At 39.2% G+C, this 21369-nt stretch overlaps 1 protein-coding gene across 4 annotated transcripts in view; it reads left to right on the top strand.

The window, feature by feature from the left end:
- The window catches only part of SETX (senataxin), an 84155-nt gene that overhangs the window by 49333 nt on the left and 13453 nt on the right, over window positions 1-21369 (top strand). For 3 of the 4 annotated variants that reach the window (XM_059925908.1, XM_059925905.1, XM_059925906.1), the window contains 11 exons: window positions 3150-3323; window positions 5426-5658; window positions 6720-6887; window positions 7566-7716; window positions 12532-12633; window positions 12831-12946; window positions 14113-14184; window positions 15884-16033; window positions 17342-17449; window positions 20203-20390; window positions 21011-21103. In XM_059925908.1, the coding sequence (XP_059781891.1) occupies window positions 3150-3323; window positions 5426-5658; window positions 6720-6887; window positions 7566-7716; window positions 12532-12633; window positions 12831-12946; window positions 14113-14184; window positions 15884-16033; window positions 17342-17449; window positions 20203-20390; window positions 21011-21103 (1555 nt within the window). The remainder of the gene's footprint in view (window positions 1-3149; window positions 3324-5425; window positions 5659-6719; window positions 6888-7565; window positions 7717-12531; window positions 12634-12830; window positions 12947-14112; window positions 14185-15883; window positions 16034-17341; window positions 17450-20202; window positions 20391-21010; window positions 21104-21369) is intronic. The other variant, XM_059925907.1, reaches the window with a different exon arrangement.

The raw sequence follows: 21369 nt of genomic DNA, 5'->3' as shown, positions 1-21369 counted from the left end.
TTCGATTATAATCTCTTCAGATATTTTCTCTGGTCCTTTCTCTCTCTCTTCTCCTTCTGGGACCCCTATAATGCGAATGTTGTTGCGTTTAATGTTGTCCCAGAGGTCTCTTAGGCTGTCTTCATTTCTTTTCATTCTTTTTTCTTTAGTCTGTTCCGCAGCAGTGAATTCCACCATTCTGTCTTCCAGGTCACTTATCCGTTCTTCTGCCTCAGTTATTCTGCTATTGATTCCTTCTAGTGTAGTTTTCATTTCAGTTATTGTATTGTTCATCTCTGTTTGTTTGTTCTTTAATTCTTCTAGATCTTTGTTAAACATTTCTTGCATCTTCTCGATCTTTACCTCCATTCTTATTCCGAGGTCCTGGATCATCTTCACTATCATTATTCTGAATTCTTTTTCTGGAAGGTTGCCTATCTCCACTTCATTTAGTTGTTTTTCTGGGGTTTTTTCTTGTTCCTTCATCTGGTATGTAGCCCTCTGCCTTTTCATCTTGTCTGTCTTTCTGTGAATATGGTTTTTGTTCCACAGGCTGCAGGATTAGAGTTTTTCTTGCTTCTGCTGTCTGCCCTCTGGTGGTTGACGCTATCTAAGAGGCTTGATGGGAGGCTCTGGTGGTGGGTAGAGCTGACTGTTGCTCTATAACCGTTGATCCTTAATGCCTAGATTAATTATTTTACTAAAGGATACAAAATGGTGATATTTTTATTTGATCATTTCTTCATTTATTAGCTATTGTAGTTCTATAAAGAGAAAGTGCTCCATATTATTTGATTACTCAGTAGTATACTTTATAAAGAAGGGTAGAATAAGTATTGATACTTGACTCCTGACCAGTTTTCAAAATAATGACTTAATTCTCTGCAAGTGCTGGGTTGACCAATGAACTTTTAAAAAATTTTTTTTCGTTATAAACACATGGACTTAAATACACTTCTGTTTCAAGTCTTTGTAATTGGCTTCTTCAAGTTGGCTCCTAAGCCCGTTAGACAGGACCCTACTAGTCTTTGAGAGCTTTCTTTGCTACCTGATATAATCGATCCCATCTATATTTTTTATCCTGTATGTGAGCTTGTGATTTTCTAAGTAGCCTTAGTATCTTTGGGTAGAAAAAGTTATTTCAAGATCAGTATTGGCATGTTATATGCTGTTAACAAGTAATACATGTAAACATAAGGATACAGAAAGGTTGGAAGAGAAAGATTGGAGAAAGCTACTCATGCAAACCCAACTAAAAGAAACTTGTTTTGCTCTGTTAATACCAGACTAAATAGACTTTATGGCAGAAAAGCATTATTTGAGATTAAAAGAGAGTATTTCACAGTGAGAGCAAGTTCAGTTAACCGAAGATAGGACCATTTTGAATACCTAATAAAATATATAAAGAAAAAACTGATAGAACTAGAGTATACTCTTTACATATATGTGAGACCTTTGAACCATTCATTTTTTTCTTTTCTTTTAGTTTGGAAATTATACCTCAATTTTTACCTCTTTTGCCATTTAGTAGTTCAGGTGAAAACTTACAGCGTGCATTGATTGATTTAAAAGTTTACAGTTTTAATCGATACTTTAAGTGTCTCCATAGATAAGGCAAAATCTTAAAAACTTTAACCCTGTTTATCTGTTCCACTTTGTATATTATTATTGTTATGTATTTTAACTCTATATTTTAAACTGTGTAAGACATACAGTTGGTCCTCTGTATTTGCGGGATTTGCATCATCAGATTCAACCGTGGATTGAAAATATTCAGGGAAAAATATTCCAGAGAAACATATTTGCTATGCACCAGCACCTATTTACATACCACTTATGTTGGATTTACAATTATGTACATAGAGTTTGCATTGTAATAGGTATTATAAGTAATCTAGAGATGATTTAAAGTGTACTGGAGGATGTGCGTGGGTTATATGCAAATACTACGCCATTTTACATAAGGGACTTGAGCATCTGAGGATTTTGGTGTCTGCGGGGGTCCTGGAACCAATTCAAGGACTGTACGACTGTACTCTGTGTAGTGCCTTGTGCAGCCCTTTTTTGTTTGTTTGTTTGTTGAGTCTACTAGTTCATGTATTCTCTCCTGGTGCTTTGCTTATCTCTAATATGTTGGTCATTGTCTTTGGAAAGTTATTTAAAAAATAATCAGAGGCCTAGGGTGATAGGATGTCTTCTTCCAGAGAGGATTTTTCTTTGCTTCTGCCAGGATTCTGGGAGTACTAGCAATGTGGGATCATCTTAATCTGGTTTAAAGGATTGAGCTTTCCTGAAGTACTCGGGTGAATTGAAGCTGCCTTCATTCTTGGGTGTCGTCCTTCATGGTCCCAACCTGAAGCTTGAGGGCTACCAGGATGCCCACTCTATCTATGCAGGCCCTGGAGTCCAGTTTTTGTCTCTTTTTTTGTACAAGGCTATCCCAGGTACTGCTCAAATTCCTGGCTGCCACTCCCTGAAGAGTTCAGATGTTTCTAGGGAAAATACTGGGCTGACCCCTATGGATTTCCACATTGTTCTGGATCTCAACAGAATAATTCTTCATTGTTGTATTTGCTCTCTGATGCCTTCAAATAGACATTTCTTACATGATGCATTTTAAAAATTCTTTTTTGACTTAGTAGTTCAGTCTACTTAATCCTAGTACTTCGTGCTTTGGTTCAGTATGTTGTTGCTGGATTTGGCAGTTGGTACTGAACTTTTTAACTTCAGAGCTTGCTCTGTTTTCCCAGCCCCGTTTATTTTACTACTGTCCTTTTCACCTTGTTTGAAATGCCACTAGTAGGCTCAAAATTCTTATGTGTACATGGATCTGTTTCCAGATTTTCTCTTGGGATTTTGAAAGTAGGGCACAAAAGTGAAAATTTCTTGATTAAAAACTAAGATAAACTTCAAGGAAAAGAAATTAATTAGCTACTTTTGTTTTTATGACTTCATCTATTTTGGCTTTGTAGCAGTTTTTAAGAAGACTTTTATAATACTGTGTGATCAATATTTGACAATGCTGACTAGCTTAGACTATCATTTTGAAGTATGTACAAAGTCCACTAGTGCTGTATACTTGCTTGAGCTTAGTACAAGGGTTTAATATCCTTTAATCTCATGTAAAACAGTTCTGTTAGAATAAATGCTGACTTCTTATTGTTTTATAGTTTATCTTGAGGAATGTGAACTAGCTAAACAGCTTCATCCAAAGGAAAATGATTTGGTGTTTTTGGTTCCTGAAAGACTAAATGGAGAGAAGAAGGATATAGAGAGACATCGCATGCAAGATCCGCATGAATATTATTGTGGTTATGTTCATAAATTCCGCCGCACTTCAGTCAGTAAGTACCTAATGAGACATTGAAGAGAAATCTGTCAGCAGCTCATCGTTTAATTTCTCTCTAAATTAGGCTTTACTAGCCATGTATTTGCTATACATTTACCAGCCCTATATTTGCTGTACATTTACCAGATGTATATTTGCTCTATGTTTACCAGACTGTATTTGCTAGGTTGATTACTTACCATTCAGAGTCCTCTTTTAGTTTTTCTAGACTCAGCTGGAAAAGGCCCAGCATTTATTGCTTTAGACTTAGGATTTAAAAGCTTTCTTTTGTAATGTCTTCTCCTTCTAGTAAATTCCTTCATCTGTCAGTGTGTTTGTTATAAAACAGACAATTTGCAAACCATCTGTTTGTTAAATCACATTCCAACCTTGGTTTTGTGGCTAATTATTGATGAGCAGACCAAACACATAACTAATTGTAAGGCAACTAGAGGGGTTTAGTGTTTCATCACTCCCATCCATTGTGTTGTAGGGACTTCTCTCCCTAAGGTAGCATAACAAAAATAATGTTAGCTTGAATTTAAGGACTACTGACCATGTGCCAGCCAGTGTGCCCTGTCCTTCCTGCGCGCGTTTATCGTCTTTCCCCAGAGCCCTGCAGAGCAGAATGGTCTGTTCCCTGCTCATTGGGAAGTCAGAGCTCAGGGACGTTAAGTAACTTATCCAAAGACATCCTTAGTATTCAACCCTAGGTCCAGAATTGAAACCTAATTTTGTTTGACTACGAAGTCCACACGCTTGATACATGCCAAGCTGCCTTTTTGACATTGCTGCTCTCTTAGTCTCTGTCATGTGAAGAGAATATGTGATCATTATTCCTTCACCTTTTTGCATCATACCTTAAAAATAGCAACAAAGCTCTTAGAGTTCAACATTGTGCCGCATCATAACTGGTGTGCCATGTTTACTATTGTGTGATTAGAGCTCAGTTCTTTGTGCAAGATGCGTTTAGCAACAGGGATGTATAGCTTCATCTGTGCTTTCAACTCTTACAAGTGGTTACATTTGCCGAAGTTCTGTTTCTAAGATTTCGAAACGGTTTCTGTCTCCTTCCCTGAACTCCTCATGCATCCAACTATCTGACATCTCCATTTGGAGATTATTAGACATTTCAAACCTACTCCAAAAAGAAACACTTGATTTACTGCCTGACATCTGCTGTTGCTTCGGTTTTTCCCATCTCAGCATGTGGGACCTCCATCCCGTTCTTCCAGTTGCTCAGCCCAAAACCTCAGAGTCATCCTTGAGTCCTGCTTTCCCTCACACGCTCCATCTAATGCATCAGGAAATCCTATTGGATCTTCCTTTGCCATATATCCTACATCCAAGCGCCACCTCTCCTGCTACCTCCTGGCCCACACGACCATTCACTTTTACCTAGATTTTAGCCTCTTAAGTTGTCTTTTTGTGCTTTTTCCATTGCAGTTTATTCTTCATTCGCAATAAGTGATTCTCTTAATGTGTGAGTTAGTGCATGTCACTTACCTGCACGGAGCTGTCCTGTGCTGTTGACCTGACTCAGAGTCATGTTCAGAGTGATTAACTGCAGAGCCCTATGAAGTGTAGCCACATTTACTGTCTTGGTCTTCTAGCTCGCTTCTCCCTGCTTTTCCTTCTAGCCATTCTGGCCTTCTCCCTGTTCTGAAAATAATCCAGGCACCTCGCTGCCTCATGGTCTTTGCAGTTGCTGATTGCCTGTAACCCACTTTCCCCGGTTACGGGCATGGCTCACTCACTTAATGTCATGTCTCTGCTCAAATATCATCTTATCAGGAAGACCTCCCCTGACTCTCCTGTCTACAATAACACTCCCTCACAACCCTCATCGCTTCCTCATCCCCCTTCTCGGCTTTCTTCCTAGCACTTACCATCACCTGACATGTTTATTTGCTTATCTGCCCCCTTCTTCTAAAAAATAAGCCTCCAGAGGACAGGAATGTTGCCTGGTTCTTAGGAGGCATTCAGTAGATACTTAGAAAATTATTTAAATGGTGTATAAAAAACATGTTACAAAACACCTCGTTCTGAATAACCTTTTTAACTGGACACTGTGATTCACTGGTAACTGAAATTGCTTTTTCTCCTTCTTGATAATAGTGCGTAATGGGAAATCGGAGTGTTCCCTTTCCATCCAGACGCAACATAATTTACCAGTCAATTTAAATGAATTCGTGAAATGTCTTGTAATCAGCTCTCTGGTGACTACACAAAGGAAGTTGAAAGCCATGTCTTTGCTGAGTGGTCGGAGCCAACTGGCCAGAGCCATTCTGAATCCAAACCCCATGGACTTCTGTACAAAAGATTTACTAACTACAGCATCTGAGAGAATTGTGAGTGATAGTCATTTGATAACAGGGAAAGTCAGAACATTCCATGTCAAGATGTTAAAGCATCATGTTATTTTTATCTGTCACACGTTCCCTTTTGTCTACAACAAAGACATAGTCACCATGTGTGCCCAGTGACATTTTTAGTGCTTAGTTTTCTTTAATATTGCAAAGTAGTTCTTTGTGTTAGGTTGGTCAGCTTACCTCAGGAAAAAAGGTAGAGTGCAAAAAGGAATTGAAAATATGCTTGAAGAGCAACATTAAAATGTGAGGTGAACATCCTACTTAACTGTTTGTTAGGTGATTAAATGCAAGAGTAAGAGTAGGTTTAATGGAATGAATTTTGCATTTGAATGATCAGTGGAGCATTGACTGGTATTGTTGCCAGTGTGACGATGAAGTTGTGATTTTGTGTGAACACATATTTCTCATTGTTGTAAGAGTTGTGTGTAAGTTCCAGGAAATTAACACAGAGACAGGCGGAAGGAAAGGAATGTTATTTGAACCCCTGTCTTGTGTTAGGGCTTTCATATGCATTTTCTCAGTCAGTTCTCACCCTCTAAGGAATCCCAGATTTAATGATTGGTAACGGTTGAAGCCCAGAGAGATTAGGAGTTTAAGAGACCTAGCTTTTGAGTGAAACTGAGGTGTAGACTCAGATCTGACCCAAAATCCATGCTTTTTCGACTGTATCACTTGTGTTAGGAAAGGAAGTCTTGGAATGTTTTTACTGTCTAAAGAGAGAATTGACTAAAATGGGAAGAACCACAGAATAAAAAGAAGAAAAGTGCAAAACAATTTATTGTGATCATCTTTATATAAGAATCACAAATAAAAATATAGTTGTTGTAGATGGACTGAGGCCTGTAGACACTCATCAGTAGCTCTTTCCAGTAGTGAAAGTGGTTCTTAGATTAAGGGTCATTTTGGGGTCTTGCCTGATCATCACCAAAGCTTCTGTCTGACAAAGGTCAGCAGCAATTCAAACAGATGTTTTCCACTCTCTTGCTCTCCTGTGCCATCACAGGAACAACCACTCGTTCTCACTAATGTCTTTTGTATAGATTGCCTACCTAAAAGATTTCAATGAAGACCAAAAGAAAGCGATAGAAACTGCATATGCCATGGTGAAACACTCCCCAGCAGTTGCCAAGATCTGTCTGATTCATGGACCACCCGGGACAGGAAAATCAAAAACCATTGTGGGCCTCCTGTACCGCCTACTGACAGAGGTAGAGTGTGCACGAGGGCATCTGTGCCCTTAATTGAGTATGTTGTTTTACTTTAACTAACGTGTAAATAAGTACTAAAGTGTGTTTTTTCCCTTCACTTTTGTGTATCTTTTTGATACTGTGTGGAACTATATCAGATAAACCGGTAGCAGAGGTAGAGAAGGTTATAAGAAATAAAGGGAACAGAAAATGTTATCTTGTGTGAAACTAATGCTAAGGGCTAGAACGGTGGTCTTCAGGCTTTATTATAGGTCACAGCTAATCCCAGGAAACCATCTTGAATGTATTCCTGGGCTACATTTTGAATTGAATATTGAATAAAATAAGTGGATAGTAAGGTAAGGCTCAGAGAAGTTACTATAAAATTTTATGCCAGAGCAATTTTTTTGGGGGGGGGGGGCATGCCATGCGGCATGCGGGATCTTAGTTCCCCGACCAGGGATGGAACCTGGGCCCTTGGCAGTGAGAGCACTGAGTCCTAACCACTCGTTTGCCAGGGAATTCCCTGCCAGAGTAATTTTTTAACATCAATATAAGATGTAGGTGCTTTTACTTACTTTTAACTATTTATTAGGGGAACTTTCAAATATATGTGGCAGTAGAGAAGAACTATAACACTGCATAATAGAGCTCATCAGTATTTTTTGTTTGTTTGTTTGGTGCAAATTGTCGAACCAGAGGAGGGGGCATTCAGATGAGAACTCCAATGCCAAAATCAAACAAAACCGTGTCCTTGTGTGTGCACCTTCCAATGCAGCTGTTGATGAACTTATGAAAAAAATTATCCTTGAATTCAAAGAGAAGTGTAAAGACAAGAAGAATCCTTTGGGTATGATACTTATGTGGGCTTTTAATTTGTTTTTGTTTTCAGTGTTTAGTGTGGGTAACTTTGAACGACAAAGAGCAAGCCAGTTCTGGTAATTTTTTCTACTTGAGGCTGTGGCCCATGTGTACTTACTGGTTCGTTTAGTGAATATTTTGGAGCATTTATTCTGTGCCAGGCCCTGTGCTATGTACTGAGGTTTCAACCGTGAAACCCTCAAAGAGACAGGAAGTGGATGGATCAGTGGGCAATTACACTGTAAAGGTAGAAGCTCTACAATAGGAGTAAAATGTGGGTAGTTTGAAACACCTTAGAGCAGCCCTTGATTCAGTTGTGTAAGGGTTAGGGAAGACTTTTAGAGGAGATGATATCTAAGATGAAACTTGGAAGAGCAATGAGGAAGTGAAGTGGGGAGAGGACTCTCGTGGAACTTACTGTAAAGAAAAAGGACCAAAAGCCAGAGAACCTTGGATGGTTCAATATAGCTAGAATATAATGAGCTCCACCAAGGCAAGGGCTTTTAAAAATGTGTTCACTGTAGTAACCCCAGTGCCTGGAACAGTGCCTGGCACTCAGTTGGGACTTAGTAGATGTTTAGTGACGCAAAAGTTGGAGCAGTCATCACTTACGGTTACCGAGTGCTCACTATGTGTCAGTACTCTCAGAGTAGTCCTCTGAGCCACGCAATAAATAACCTGACTATCTACATTTTATAGGCGGAGAAGCTGAAGAGTTGAGATGTAAAGTATACCACAGGGATAAGTCTTTTCAGTACAGTTGACAGACTGAAGAGCATTGCCACCGAGGATTCGGGATGCTTGAGCGAATGTGTAAAGTCATTTCTGTGCACTTAACCTTATTAACATCTACTCTCACACCAGCCATCCTGAGTGGCGTGGTTATGGCTCTGGGTCGGGCTGCTCTTCTAAGCACATGTATCTTGTCTTCCCTAACCAAATTTTATTTTCCTTGAGGTTACCTGGCAGTGACTTAAATCAGTTAAGATTAAATTGGGCTGCAAATAATAGACACTCCAAATACAGTGGCTTAACTATGATAGAAGTTTATTTCCTTCTTACTCAGAAGCCCAGAGACGGGCAGTTGAGGGATGATACTGGCGTGATGACTCTGCTTCCGAGTCTTCAGAGACCTAGGGTCTTTCTACCTTGTTGCTCCACTGCGTGTGACCCCCCACTCCTTAGTGCACCTCATGGTCAGAAATGGCTGCTCCAGCACCAGTAGTCACATCTAGCAAGTGCAAGGAAAAGGGGACAGATGTACTAGCCGTGCTTTAAGGAAAGTTCTGAGACGCTGCCAGTAGCACCTCTGCTTATTTCCTTTTGGCCGGAACTTAGTCCCGTAGCCACACCAGCTGCAAGAGCAGCTGGGATGTGTCGTCTTTATTCAGAGGGATCACACACGTTTTTCCTTTTATTGCATATGTATTAGCTACATGTAGAATTCATTTGCTTTTAAAACTTAAAATGCATTGTCAACTGCAACTTTTCTACTCACCATTATGTTTGTGAGAATTATGACTTTATGTATCGCTGTATGTGGATACGGTCATTCATGTTAACTGCTATAGGGTATTTCATCGTATGAGTGCACAGTTTATTCGTTATCCATTGATAGAAATGTAAGTTCTTTCCCATTTTTTTTTTTGTTATTTCAAACTTTATTCCTATACTTGTGCCTGTTTCTCCAGTGCAGGATGAAAACGTTTACTGCAGTGACTGAGTTGTATCGTGTTGTACTGTACAGCAGCTGAAGGGAACGCACTGGAGTACTGTGTCCTTACTCACGTCTCCTGAGTAGTCGTACAGCCTGCTAGGGCAGTGCTTTCACACTGTGGCTTGTGAGCAGTTAGTGGATTGTGAAATCAGTTTAGGGAGATCAGAACCAGCATACTTAAACAAGATAAGATAGAACAGAAGAGAACAGAAAAGATTAGAGTGTAGGTAGTGAGGGGTAAGTATTGTTTTGTGAAACTTGTTTTATTGGTGAGGTATGAGTGTACCGGCTTTCAATGTGAAGTGTACCTCATACTATGGATCACGGTCAAAAGAGTTTATAAAAACACTGGTCTAGTGTATATATACCTAGAAATGAAAATGCTGGGTTGAAGGATTTGTGCAGCTTCTAGATAGTGCCTGGTTCTGCTCCAAAGTGTTTGTATCAAATTATACAACTGAGAACAGTTCCTGCGCGGTTTTCACTTTCCTTTCCCTGAGGGGAGGGTAATAAGCACTTTTTCAGGTGTGGGTTGACAACACGAGAAGGCTGGGACGAAGGTGGCACAAGTGTCGTGTCTAGGTTGGATTTTTAATTTTTTTTGTTAGAGAGAAAATGACATCTCTTGTCAGTAAAGACAGCTTTTTTCTTCTTTTTCAGTACTTTCATTTTTGCTTCTTTTCACTATGTCCAGTGGTCCTGGGTGTCCTTTAAGGAAATACCTTGGACATCTCACCATTAAGTGTGATGTTTGTTTCTGGGGTTTGGTATATACCCTTTATCAGGTTAAAAAAGTCCCCTTCTAATTAGAGTTTTTTTAATGAATGGGTGTTGAATTTTATTGCATGCAGTTTTTTTTCATTCATCTCCCCCCCACCCCACCCCCCGCATGGCAGTGGAAGCACAGAGTCCTAACCAGGGAATTCCCGCTTTTCTTTTCTTTCTTTTCTTTCTTTCTTTTTTTTCTCTTTGACGTACCCCGAGGCTTAAGGGATCTTAGTTCCCCGACCAGGGTTTGAACCCAGGCCCATGGCAGTGAAAGTGCCGAGTCCTAACCACTGGACTGCCAGGGAATTCCCTACAATGCTTTTCTAATGTGAAAATATCTTTGATTCCTAGAATAAGGTCAACTTGGTTGTGTACTATTATTTTTTAACACATTGCTGGATTGCTATTGATTTTTTTAAATGAGGCCAGCCTGTAATTTTTCTTTGTCATATCTTTGGATTTAGTATTGAAGTTATACAGACTTTAAAAATGAAGTTATTCAGACATTTATTTGGAATGTTTCGTATAAGACAGAATTACCTGTTACTTGAAGGTTAATTTGTTTTTAGTGTTGTTTTTTGGGGGGACTTCTTGTTTGTTTGTTTTTTTGTCTATTATTTGACAGATGGATAAGTTTCTGTCTGCTGAATGTCTTTAATTGTTGGTTTATTCAAGTTTTCTACATTTGAGTGAGTTTTGCTAATTCATATTATTCAAGAAAAATTTCCACTTCACCTTAGGTTTTCAAATATATTGGTATAACATTGTTCACTATATTCTCATTTTTAAAACCTCAACTGTATTTTGGTTGGGTCACCTTTGTCATTCTCTGTATTATGTATTTAGACTCTAAGTCCACATGTGGCGTGGGCCTATGGTTGGAAAGTCCTAGAAGAGAGTTTATTCTTCTCCCAGCTAAGCCCAGGCCAAGATAGATTCACGTCTTTTTCATCCCTCCACTTCTTCCATGCCCTCTTGCTTTCTAGTGGGCTCTAAAATCCAAGCCCCCATTATAAAATTTCTGTATGTTGATTGGAATGGTAGTTTTGCTGATGTAGATATTTGTCAAACTATATAGAACTAAGGATTTTTAAATCTCTGCGTTTTATTGTATGTAAATTAAAAAACAAACACCTAAGCACCTAGAGAGTGACCAGCCCTCACCCTGTTCCTTCCAGGGAAGCCACAGCAGCTCAGGGGCTTTCACCTCTGGTTTTACCTTTCTCTTTGTTTTTGGCCCCTAGGAATTTCTCTTACATCCTTCTGAGCTCACCCTGCAATTTGAAGGATGTCTGTTTTAATTTCTGGAGCATTTTTAGGTGCTTATAGTGGGTATAATCTCATCCACCTTTCTGGTAGAAGCACAAGTTAGCAGTTTTGAAACCTTCAAGTAAATGTTGGTTAGAGAAGATGGCTTCAAATTTTAGAAGAATGAGCTGAACTAGGAACAAAAATATGTGTAGACAGCTGTATAATGAGTTCATTTATTCATTCAACATATGTTTATTGTACTTATGTGCCAGCTGCTGTTCTAGGCAGTGACCAAAACAAAACCTGGTTCTTATGGGACTTGGATTCAGTGGAAGGAGATAGCAAACAAGTATGTGATGTGTCTGATTGGGATAAGTGCTAATAAACGCTGCATGGTTGCTATAGTTTAGTTCAGTGAAGCAGTGGGAGATTTTTAGATTAAATAATATCTGAAATGTGCTAACCTAAAATTAAAATGTGGTTAATCAACCAGTTAAATGTTGCTGACCGTTTTTGGAATTACCATATTCCAGAATTTCCAGCATCTTGTGTCCCTTAGATCCTGGAGTGGCATTGTGATGTGGAGCAGAGTTTCAAAACCTTGGTTCTCAGTATTCTGCAGAAAAGCATTTGATGGTCGCGTAAGATTCTGTTTGGGGAATTCAGACATGTATTAATAGATAAAAGTCTTCATCTTCGAAATATCCTATGGTCAAGAAATTTGTTTTATTTTCACTCGCCATTTCCCAAATACATTTTACCATGGAGTGATGTATCGAACATAGTTTGAGAAGCATTAGTGTAATAGAATCTCAACTCTGCAGTGTACTGTTATGCAACCTCAGTAGCTTTTATTAGGTGGAAATAAGTCCTTGCCTTATAGGATACTTATGAAGCATATCTAAAAGAATGTGTGTGGAACCTCTAGCGCAGTTCCAGGTATTTGGTTGATTAACAGTTCATGTTAGCTCCTTTCTCTGATTGTTAATATATTTGCTTAGAAATAGTTATTATGTACAGAGATTGACAGTGTTCTTATTAATCTCTAAGTGTGACTTTTATCGACAGGAAACTGTGGAGATATAAATTTAGTACGTCTTGGTCCAGAAAAGTCTATTAATACTGAGGTCCTAAAATTCAGTTTGGACAGCCAAGTTAACCACAGAATGAGTAAGTACTGAATAAAGGTATATATTAATTGATTTCTGTTTCTTTTTGTATGGTAGAAAATGGCGGCATTAAAGGTAATTTGGAGACCCTAGAAGTAGTCTAGTTTTGAAAGCTAGTTTTTCTTCTCATTGTGTATGCATATGTGTGTATTTGTTAGAATTAGCAGTTTTATATCTTTTTTTTTTTCTTTTTTAAAGAAAAAGACTTACCTTCTCATATTCAGGAGATGCATAGAAGAAAGGAATTTCTGGATCATCAACTAGATGAACTTTCCCGCCAGCGTGCTTTATGCCGAGGTGGAAGGGAACTACAGGTATCTAAACATTTCTTGATCAGTGTTTTTTAATAGCTCGTAGATAAACTAGTTGATGAGTATTTGATGCCATTCTTTCATTGTGGAATAGCATAATTTGTGTATAAAAATGTACACAGAAATGGTATGCCTTACATTAGGGGTTAAACTTTTTTTAAAAGAACAAAATAGTAAATATTTTAGACTTTGCAGGCCATGTGGAATCTGTTTTAGCCACTGAACGCCGCTGTTAATAGCATGAAGGCAGAGTAGATAACACATAAATGATGCCCCAAGGGTTGGCCTGCTTAAGCAGAAAGAGCATACCTGCAATACCCTGAACAGAACTGAATCATACACAGTATTAAGAACTTATTGGACTTCCCTGGTGGTCCAGTGGTTAAGAATCTGCACTTACACTGAAGGGGGCTCAGGTTCGATCCCTGCTCAGGGAACTAGGGATCCCTCATGCCGCACAGTGTGGCCACCAAAAAAAGAATTTATCAAATTAACACCTACTAATTGAAACATGGGGTGCTGGTTGTTGGGTTGCTGGATAATGAGCTGATGTTTAAAAACAGACCACAAGAGAAATCGAAATAGAGAAGTTTATTTTCACAGGTCTTGAAAAAGGTATAAGGCATGCCTTGAGGGGCATGGCAGGCAGGTCAAGGGAGAGTGCAGACAGAGAGAGGCAGGCCCTGGCGCACATGTCGTTATCAGAGTCCATGGGTGGTTCCCAGGCTAGGGCTGGATTGGCCAATTGTAACCGAAAGAGCAGGGTTTTGGTAAGTTGCTTGGAGGGCCTTATCTAAAGGGCATATAAGGGGAAGGCACTGGATGGCAGGGGAGACTGTTGATCACAAGAGCTTATGTTGGCTGGTGGGCTGGTGACTCCACGGGCTGCTGTCTAGGGCGTGCGTGTGTGTGAAGGGGCCTAGTGTTAGTCTGGGGTCTCTGCAGGCTGCTTGGCCAAACAAAATGGATGCCAGGGCAGCAGTACCATGGGGTAGCTTAGCTAAACTCTGACACACAGCAATACAGGAATACTGGTATAGAGAAAACACACTGGGTGAATCAGTTTTTCATTGGTAAAGTACTGGCTCACCCTTTTGAAGTGTGAGGCAGTCCATTGGAAAGCATTTTAAAATGCTTAATTTTAATGATGGCATTCTGATTTTTTCCAGAGGCAAGAATTAGATGAAAAAATTGCCAAAGTTTCAAAAGAAAGGCAGGAGCTTGCTTCTAAAATTAAAGAGGTAAGTAGTTCACCTGTAGCATTTTCCTGGTATTACTTTTTCTTTTTTTAAATTATGAAATAGTTCAGACAACCTATGGTCTTTTCTCAATTACATTTAAAAATTTGGGGGAATTCCCTGGCTGTCCAGTGGTTAGGACTCTGTGCTTCCATTGCAGGGGGTGTGGGTGTGATCCCTGGTCAGGGAACTAGATCCCGTGTGCTGCAGCTAAGAGCCCGCATGTCACAACTAAAAGATCCCTCATGCTGCAACTAAAGATCCCACACGCTGCAGGGAAGACCCCACATGCCACAACTAAGACCCAGCGCAGCCAAATAAATAAATAAATAAATAAATATTTGAAAATACAGGGAAAAAAATTACATGTCTGAATTCAGGTAGAGTGACAGTGGCTGGGATGTGGCCCAAGAAATAGAAGCACCTTTTTTCTCAGTTTTTGGCTGAAAGCATATACTCTTTTTACTTGTTTTTGATCACAAAAATCCTTCTATAACATGTATAACTTTTCCCAGTATTCTTTGGATATAAAAATATCAACTGACATTTAGATTGGTCAAAGCTAGGATGAGCCAGGTGTGTACCCCATCACCAGAATGCAGCCCTTAATGAAATGAATTGGGGGTCAGGGAAAGAGAGGGTAATACTCAACCGGTAATGGTATTTGTATTTTTGAGCTGAGGTTTTTCTCTTCAATGTATTATTGACCTTCTCTGTGTGGCTAAATAAATATAGTTGAACTGAATGCATATTTCCACTAGCAGTTTGTTTATTTAAATTAAAAATTATGTGGAAAGCTTTTTATTAAAACTTTAAGCTGAGCCCAAAATTAATCTTCCCACGTTTAAGGATGAAGTCCACGTTTACCGGTATTACGGTTTTTGCCACTGATCACGTTGTTCTGTGGGCCATTAAATTAATTGTACTTGGCAGTTTTACTCATTAGGTGGCTGAGAGGAGAGGTATGTGACAGTTAACATGTGAGCACCAGAAGGCCACAGTTGCCACCCTCTTCTCACATACATGCCTTGGCATCCATGGTTGAATCTATCATATGTTCAGGGATGATTCACGACAGCTTTTTCAGGAGGGGAAATAGGCTAACTGAATCTCTGATGAGAGTACTGGTTTATTAATTCGAACACTGAATGAAATGCATTGTGAGGTGTCATTCATACTGTCAGTCTCCATCACAGTTTATTCCATTATAGTCTGGACCAAGGTTGTTGGATTCTACTGTGGAAGTAGAATGCTTGTCAGTTTCACAGACGTTTTTGTTGGTACTAGCCCTTATAAAAGAGAGAACAATATTATGTACTTAAAAACTAACAGAAAGGGTATGTTCAGGCTTAGTTCTGATCCCGGTTTTACTCAGATAATTCCTTCACAACTCAGTAGAATTACTTAAATCTTTGCTTATTCTGATACCTTACCTCATACATCAGGCTGTAAGAATTGTAATCCACTTTGACCAAATTAAACCCTGAATAAATTTTTCTTAATGTGCTTATTAAATCATGTTCTGAGGTTAGACTCCACTGCAAAGTGTTCTTTCTGGTGGCTTCTGATTATCTTGAATGTTTTTGCTGTTTTCTAGGTTTGAGGTTCCTACCTAACATTTACTAGACATTATTCTGCCACATAATAAGTGTAGTTAGGAATTTATATACCACTGAATGTTGATTAACTTTTATTCTCTTAGGTTCAAGGACGCCCACAAAAGACACAGAACATCATCATCTTAGAGTCCCACATCATCTGCTGCACACTGAGCACGAGTGGTGGTTTGCTGCTCGAGGCTGCTTTCCGTGGGCAAGGGGGTGTCCCCTTTAGTTGCGTCATTGTTGATGAGGTCAGTAAGCAGTCGGCCATACAGCTTTGCCTGAGGAGTAAGGAGTAAGTCTTAGATGAAGAGTGGCTGCCGAGATGTTGACAAAGTGGTCTTTTTGCATCTGATTTTGACCTGCCATTACATGTGTATTCTCTTATGTTGAAATATGCTGCTAATGACCCACCACGATGAAAATTGCTTTTTCAGTATTGGGACTGTAGTCTTAGGGATTCCTGATTGTTCTTCATAAAATCCCTCCCAAGGATTATTCTAGCTCCTGCTTGGGGTATCTCTGCTTACCTTTTGAAGCATTTTTAATATAACTCTGGACCGCTCTGAGCCACCATATTTTCAGCTAACATCTTTATTCCTACTTCATTCATTGAGCAAACGTTTATTGGGTACCTACTGTTTGCCAGAATGTAGAGCCAGAAGACAAAAGAGATGGAAAATGAGGTACTGAGAACCCATCCCGGAGATCCAAGATCCAGTATTCACCAAAACGAAGGAATAGAAAAGATGGAAGTGATGAAATAATTGAAGGAAATGCCATTGAATTGAAAAGAAGCTTGAGTCTTGCAACTGAGGCGGCCTACTGAGGAACAACGAAGAGAGTGGGATGGGGGTGAGACGCACAGACACGCAGTCCCCTCAGGCATGTGCCCAGCAGGGACAAAGAAGACAAAGCGGGGGGGGCTTCCCTGGTGGCGCAGTGGTTGAGAGTCTGCCTGCCAATGCAGGGGACACGGGTTCGAGCCCTGGTCTGGGAAGATCCCACATGCCGCGGAGCAACTGGGCCCGTGAGCCACAGCTACTGAGCCTGCGCGTCTGGAGCCTGTGCTCCGCCACAAGAGAGGCCGCGACAGTGAGAGGCCCGCGCACCGCGATGAAGAGTGGCCCCCACTTGCCGCAACTAGAGGAAGCCCTTGCATAGAAAACAAAGACCCAACACAGCCAAAAATAAATAAATAAAATAAAATAAAATAAAAAAATAAATTAAAAGTTAAAAAAAAAAAAAAAAAGACGACAAACCAGGGACATGACATGGCCCTTCTAGCTTATGGCTGCTTCCCAAGTGGTAGTGGCACCTGAGTGGCGGCTGACTTCAAAACGTGTGTGGGGGTTTTTTTTTCCCCCCTCGGCGTTTAGAATGTTTTTGTTGTTTTGTTTTCTAACCAAAGAAAGTTCTTATTTTTGATCTTTGGTGCAGAAAGAGAAAGTGTATGTTTCTGAATGGTTACGACTCTTATGAATTGGATAGACTGTATATGGATAAATAAATAATAGAGAGAATTCTGATTATGTCCCATTCTGTCCTCTCGTACCAAGGCCGGGCAGTCTTGTGAAGTTGAAACTCTTACTCCGCTCATCCATCGCTGCAGCAAGCTCATCCTCGTAGGGGACCCTAAGCAGCTCCCTCCCACGGTCATCTCTGTGGTACGTGTCTTCACATTCGTGTTGCTTTAAAGTGGAAGGGGCTTGTTTGGGTTTTTCTGCTTTGGGGGCGTGGGGCGGTCTTTCTTGGATCATCATCTCTTACTTGCTGGGAAAAACAGGGAACGGCTGAGAAAAGAGAACCACTGTTACGAGCCTTCATAGTAAAAGTCTCCGGAAATGTTCCTTTGTTCATAATGTGCTTATGCGTGTGTGACAGGAGCAGTGTGAGTGTCACAGACCAGAAGTTTAGGAGGAGAACGTCCCATGTGCAGTGGGCTGTTCCTTTGGGAAAGGCAGTGTGCAGCTGTTCTAAGGGCTGTATCTGATTTATTTTAGTAACATAAACACCAAAACAGTAATAAAAGAAAAACTTTAAAAGCAAGGAAAAGAATCCAACCTCCTGGTTTATATTTAAATATGTGCAAACTTGAGGAAAACAGTATAAAGAGAAATTATTCTTACAGTAACGTTTTCAATTTTAGGATTCTGTATCCTATAGCACAGGAAAATGCCGGCATCCCTCACATCCTCTGAAAGGGAAGGTGGTGAAAGGAAAGAGATTGTGGGCTGTGCTTGTGGGAAGATGAGCGCCAAAGTTGTGGTCCCCTTCACTTTGTTTCTTAAATCTCACTAAAGATGGCTCCTAGAAATGCACAGCAGAATCAGGATTCAGATGTTTTGGGTAATCTTCATATAGGTCTAGATGACGGTTTTGAAATTTAATGAAATATGAGCATTTTACTGATACATAGATTATTTGTACAAATGTAGAGTAGTGGCTGCATAAACAGTCCCAGAGAACAGACCATTTTCACAGCATTTCTGTTACGTTATGGAAAGAAAGCAAGTTGTTTTTGTTATTATTGTTTTTTGACTTTGGAATCATCAAAATGATAGTGCGTTTCTTCGACGTCTGAACACTCGTGCGTGACTGTTGAAGGGAATAGCCTAGGAGCACCCACGTCCCTGAGTGAAAACCTTGTCCGTAGGGAAGAGCTGCTGCAGGGGACTCTGCTTGTGGAGAACCAGGAGGAGCCAACTCTGTCCTGCATTCTGTGGATAATACAGTGTTTCCGAAACTTACTGATTGAACTTCCTGAAGGGCCTTAGCATGTAGCTAGTGAAAAGGGGTTGTTGACAAGCCTCAGTTTTACTGTCTACTTTGGTGATGGATTAAAAACAGCAGAAATGAGAAAAATCCATTTGGGCTTTTCTTATTATTGCAAAAATAATAGAGGCTTATTGAGAAAATTTCAGAAAATAATTACGAAGTTAATTTTCTCAATATGCCTTTCTAACCCTAGGGATAATTACTATGAACAATTTAGTGAGTATTTGAACAGTTTGTGGGCATGTGTGTGTTGACTTTTTTTTCAGTCTGTGTTCATTGAGTGCCAGGCTAATTCAGGCACTGTTTTTAAGTTCTGGCATCAAGACAGTGATGAAAACAGACAAAAATCCCTGCCCTCATGAAGCTGGCATTCTAGTGGGTAACAGACAGTAAATAAGTTACTAAATTCAGAATGTCAGATGGTTATAGGGAATGTATAAATTTGTGTATATGTATGTAGGTTTTGACCTTGTTTAAAGGTGGCAGAATCAGTCTGTACCACATTACCTTTTTTCCAGTTAGTAAATAGATCAGGAATATATGTTCATGTCAAAACATAAAAATCTCCATCATTTTGTAGGATGGACTCAGTTTTTTTTCTGGAAGTAGATGTGTTACCTCATATAAACCATTTTCTTTTTCCCCAGAGTGAAGTAAATGAGGTTTTAGCTAACTTGAATAGATAAACTTTGCGGGGTATAGATGAAATTGCCAAATGTCTACTAAAAATATTCCCTTTAATTATACAAACCTATTTAATATCACATATATAAATAATCACATATATAAATAATATAAATAAGAAGTAATGCCTATTTTCTCCACTCTGATAGTTTGTGAAACAGGTTTATTAAAACTTTGCACATACATCTTCAATGCTCATATTGTCAACATCACTCATAAAGATTGCATCATCTTAGTGGGTTTTCCAGAGCACATTTTTTGCTTCTGGATTATTTAAGATATAATACTTTTTGAATCTTGATATGATGCTACCATTGAAAAGTATATCCCAAGGCACGACTGTGATAACATTAAGACAGTTTTCTTCATTTGTCAATTAAGTCACTGTGTTTCAGATCACAGGTTTGTAACCCTTTCTTGGATTTATGAAATCAACTTAGTTGCCTGTCTCCTCCACTAGAATGTAAGTCCTGTGACACTTGATCTTATCCACTGTAGACTCTCAGCACCCCAAGTTTTAGCTGCTCGGTATATGATGGATGCATGAAGAAACTGGTCTTTCAGAGGCTTATTTACAATGACATTCATTATTTTTAGTTGTGAGAGCATAGCCCAGAAATAATTGTTAAAATCTGTGTTACAGTTCTTTGCTGCTTTTATCATCGATTCTTTCAGGTGACCCCTGTTAGCACCAAAATAGCAACAGTTGTGGTCATTCACAAGATCACATCTCGTTCATAAGCAGTATGTGGGTTTTCTAAATAAGGAGAAAATACCTTAACTTTTGTAGTCAAGCTGCATGGTTTTTCTAGGGCTGGAGTCGGAAACATTTTCTTTATCTGAATCTTTGGTTGTTGGTAATACCTTGTACATTTTAGAGCTCAGTGATTGTTTTTTTAATAGTGGGAAAAGTACAAGTGAATTCTTGGAGATTATTGCTTTGTTTTCCTCCTTTCAGAAGGCCCAGGATTATGGCTATGACCAGTCGATGATGGCCCGCTTCTACAAACTTCTGGAAGAGAACGTGGAGCACAACGTGATTGGCAGGCTGCCTGTCTTACAGCTCACCATTCAGTACAGGATGCACCCAGACATATGTCTCTTCCCTTCTAATTACGTTTATAACAAGAGCTTGAAAACAAATAGGTGAGTTCTGTTCATTGCATGTTCACCTGTTTTATTTGTAGGTTTGGCTGCTTAGGAAGAATAGCTCTTTTGTTGTGCTTTTAGGTCTTGTTATTAAAAGCATAAAGGTTTAATAATTTTAATTATAAAAGTCCTATTGATTGTAGCAAATGCAGATAAATGAAAAGAAAGGGAAAAACCGAACCCCTATTTATACTACCCAGAGGTAATCACTGGTAACATTTTGTTATATCTACTTCCAGTCCTTGTACTATGCACATCATTTTTTTACTTTTTCTCTTTTTGGGGGAAAAAAAAAAGCACACCATGCTCTACATAGTATTCTGTAGCTTGCTTTTTTCACTTACTGTATTATGAGTAACTTTCCAATTATGATTGTTATATTTTAATTACGTGGGTCATTCTCCCTAGTACTACTAGAATAGAAATGAAATTCACTTGCTACCTTTCACTAAAATATGTTATTTAAAAGTATTTAATTTTATGTAAAAAGAAGGTCCTTCTTGTCCTCTTACTTTCCCTCGCTCTCTTCCCCAGAAAGAACAAATGGTAATAATAATTCTAAAACGTTTTCTCTTATAATTTGACTTGCATTCTGAATGGTGGCTGCTCTTTTGTAGATTGACAGAGACCATTCGGTGTTCATCTGAATGGCCATTTCAGCCCTACCTCGTGTTTGATGTTGGAGATGGTTCAGAAAAGCGGGATAATGAGTACGTTCTCCTTTTTCTTCAGTCCCCTCTGATGGTCCCAGAATTTTTATATTGTTTCTGTTCATATTTAAATTCAGAATATTTTCCATATAAATCTCTCTGCCTACTGCCAGTGCACAATCATTTTCTTTTAGCTGGGTTGATAACTTCACCTTTTCAATCATAAATTACTGATGTCTTTATATATTTCAGTCTTTTGATTTTTTTTTTCTTAACTGGGTAATGGGGGTTATGTTACCTAACATGCGGTCAGCACTTCAGTAGAT

Source organism: Balaenoptera ricei, chromosome 6 (genome assembly GCF_028023285.1).
Source record: "Balaenoptera ricei isolate mBalRic1 chromosome 6, mBalRic1.hap2, whole genome shotgun sequence".
NCBI classification, from domain to species: domain Eukaryota; kingdom Metazoa; phylum Chordata; class Mammalia; order Artiodactyla; family Balaenopteridae; genus Balaenoptera; species Balaenoptera ricei.
This window is presented reverse-complemented; position numbering and strand designations above follow the sequence as displayed.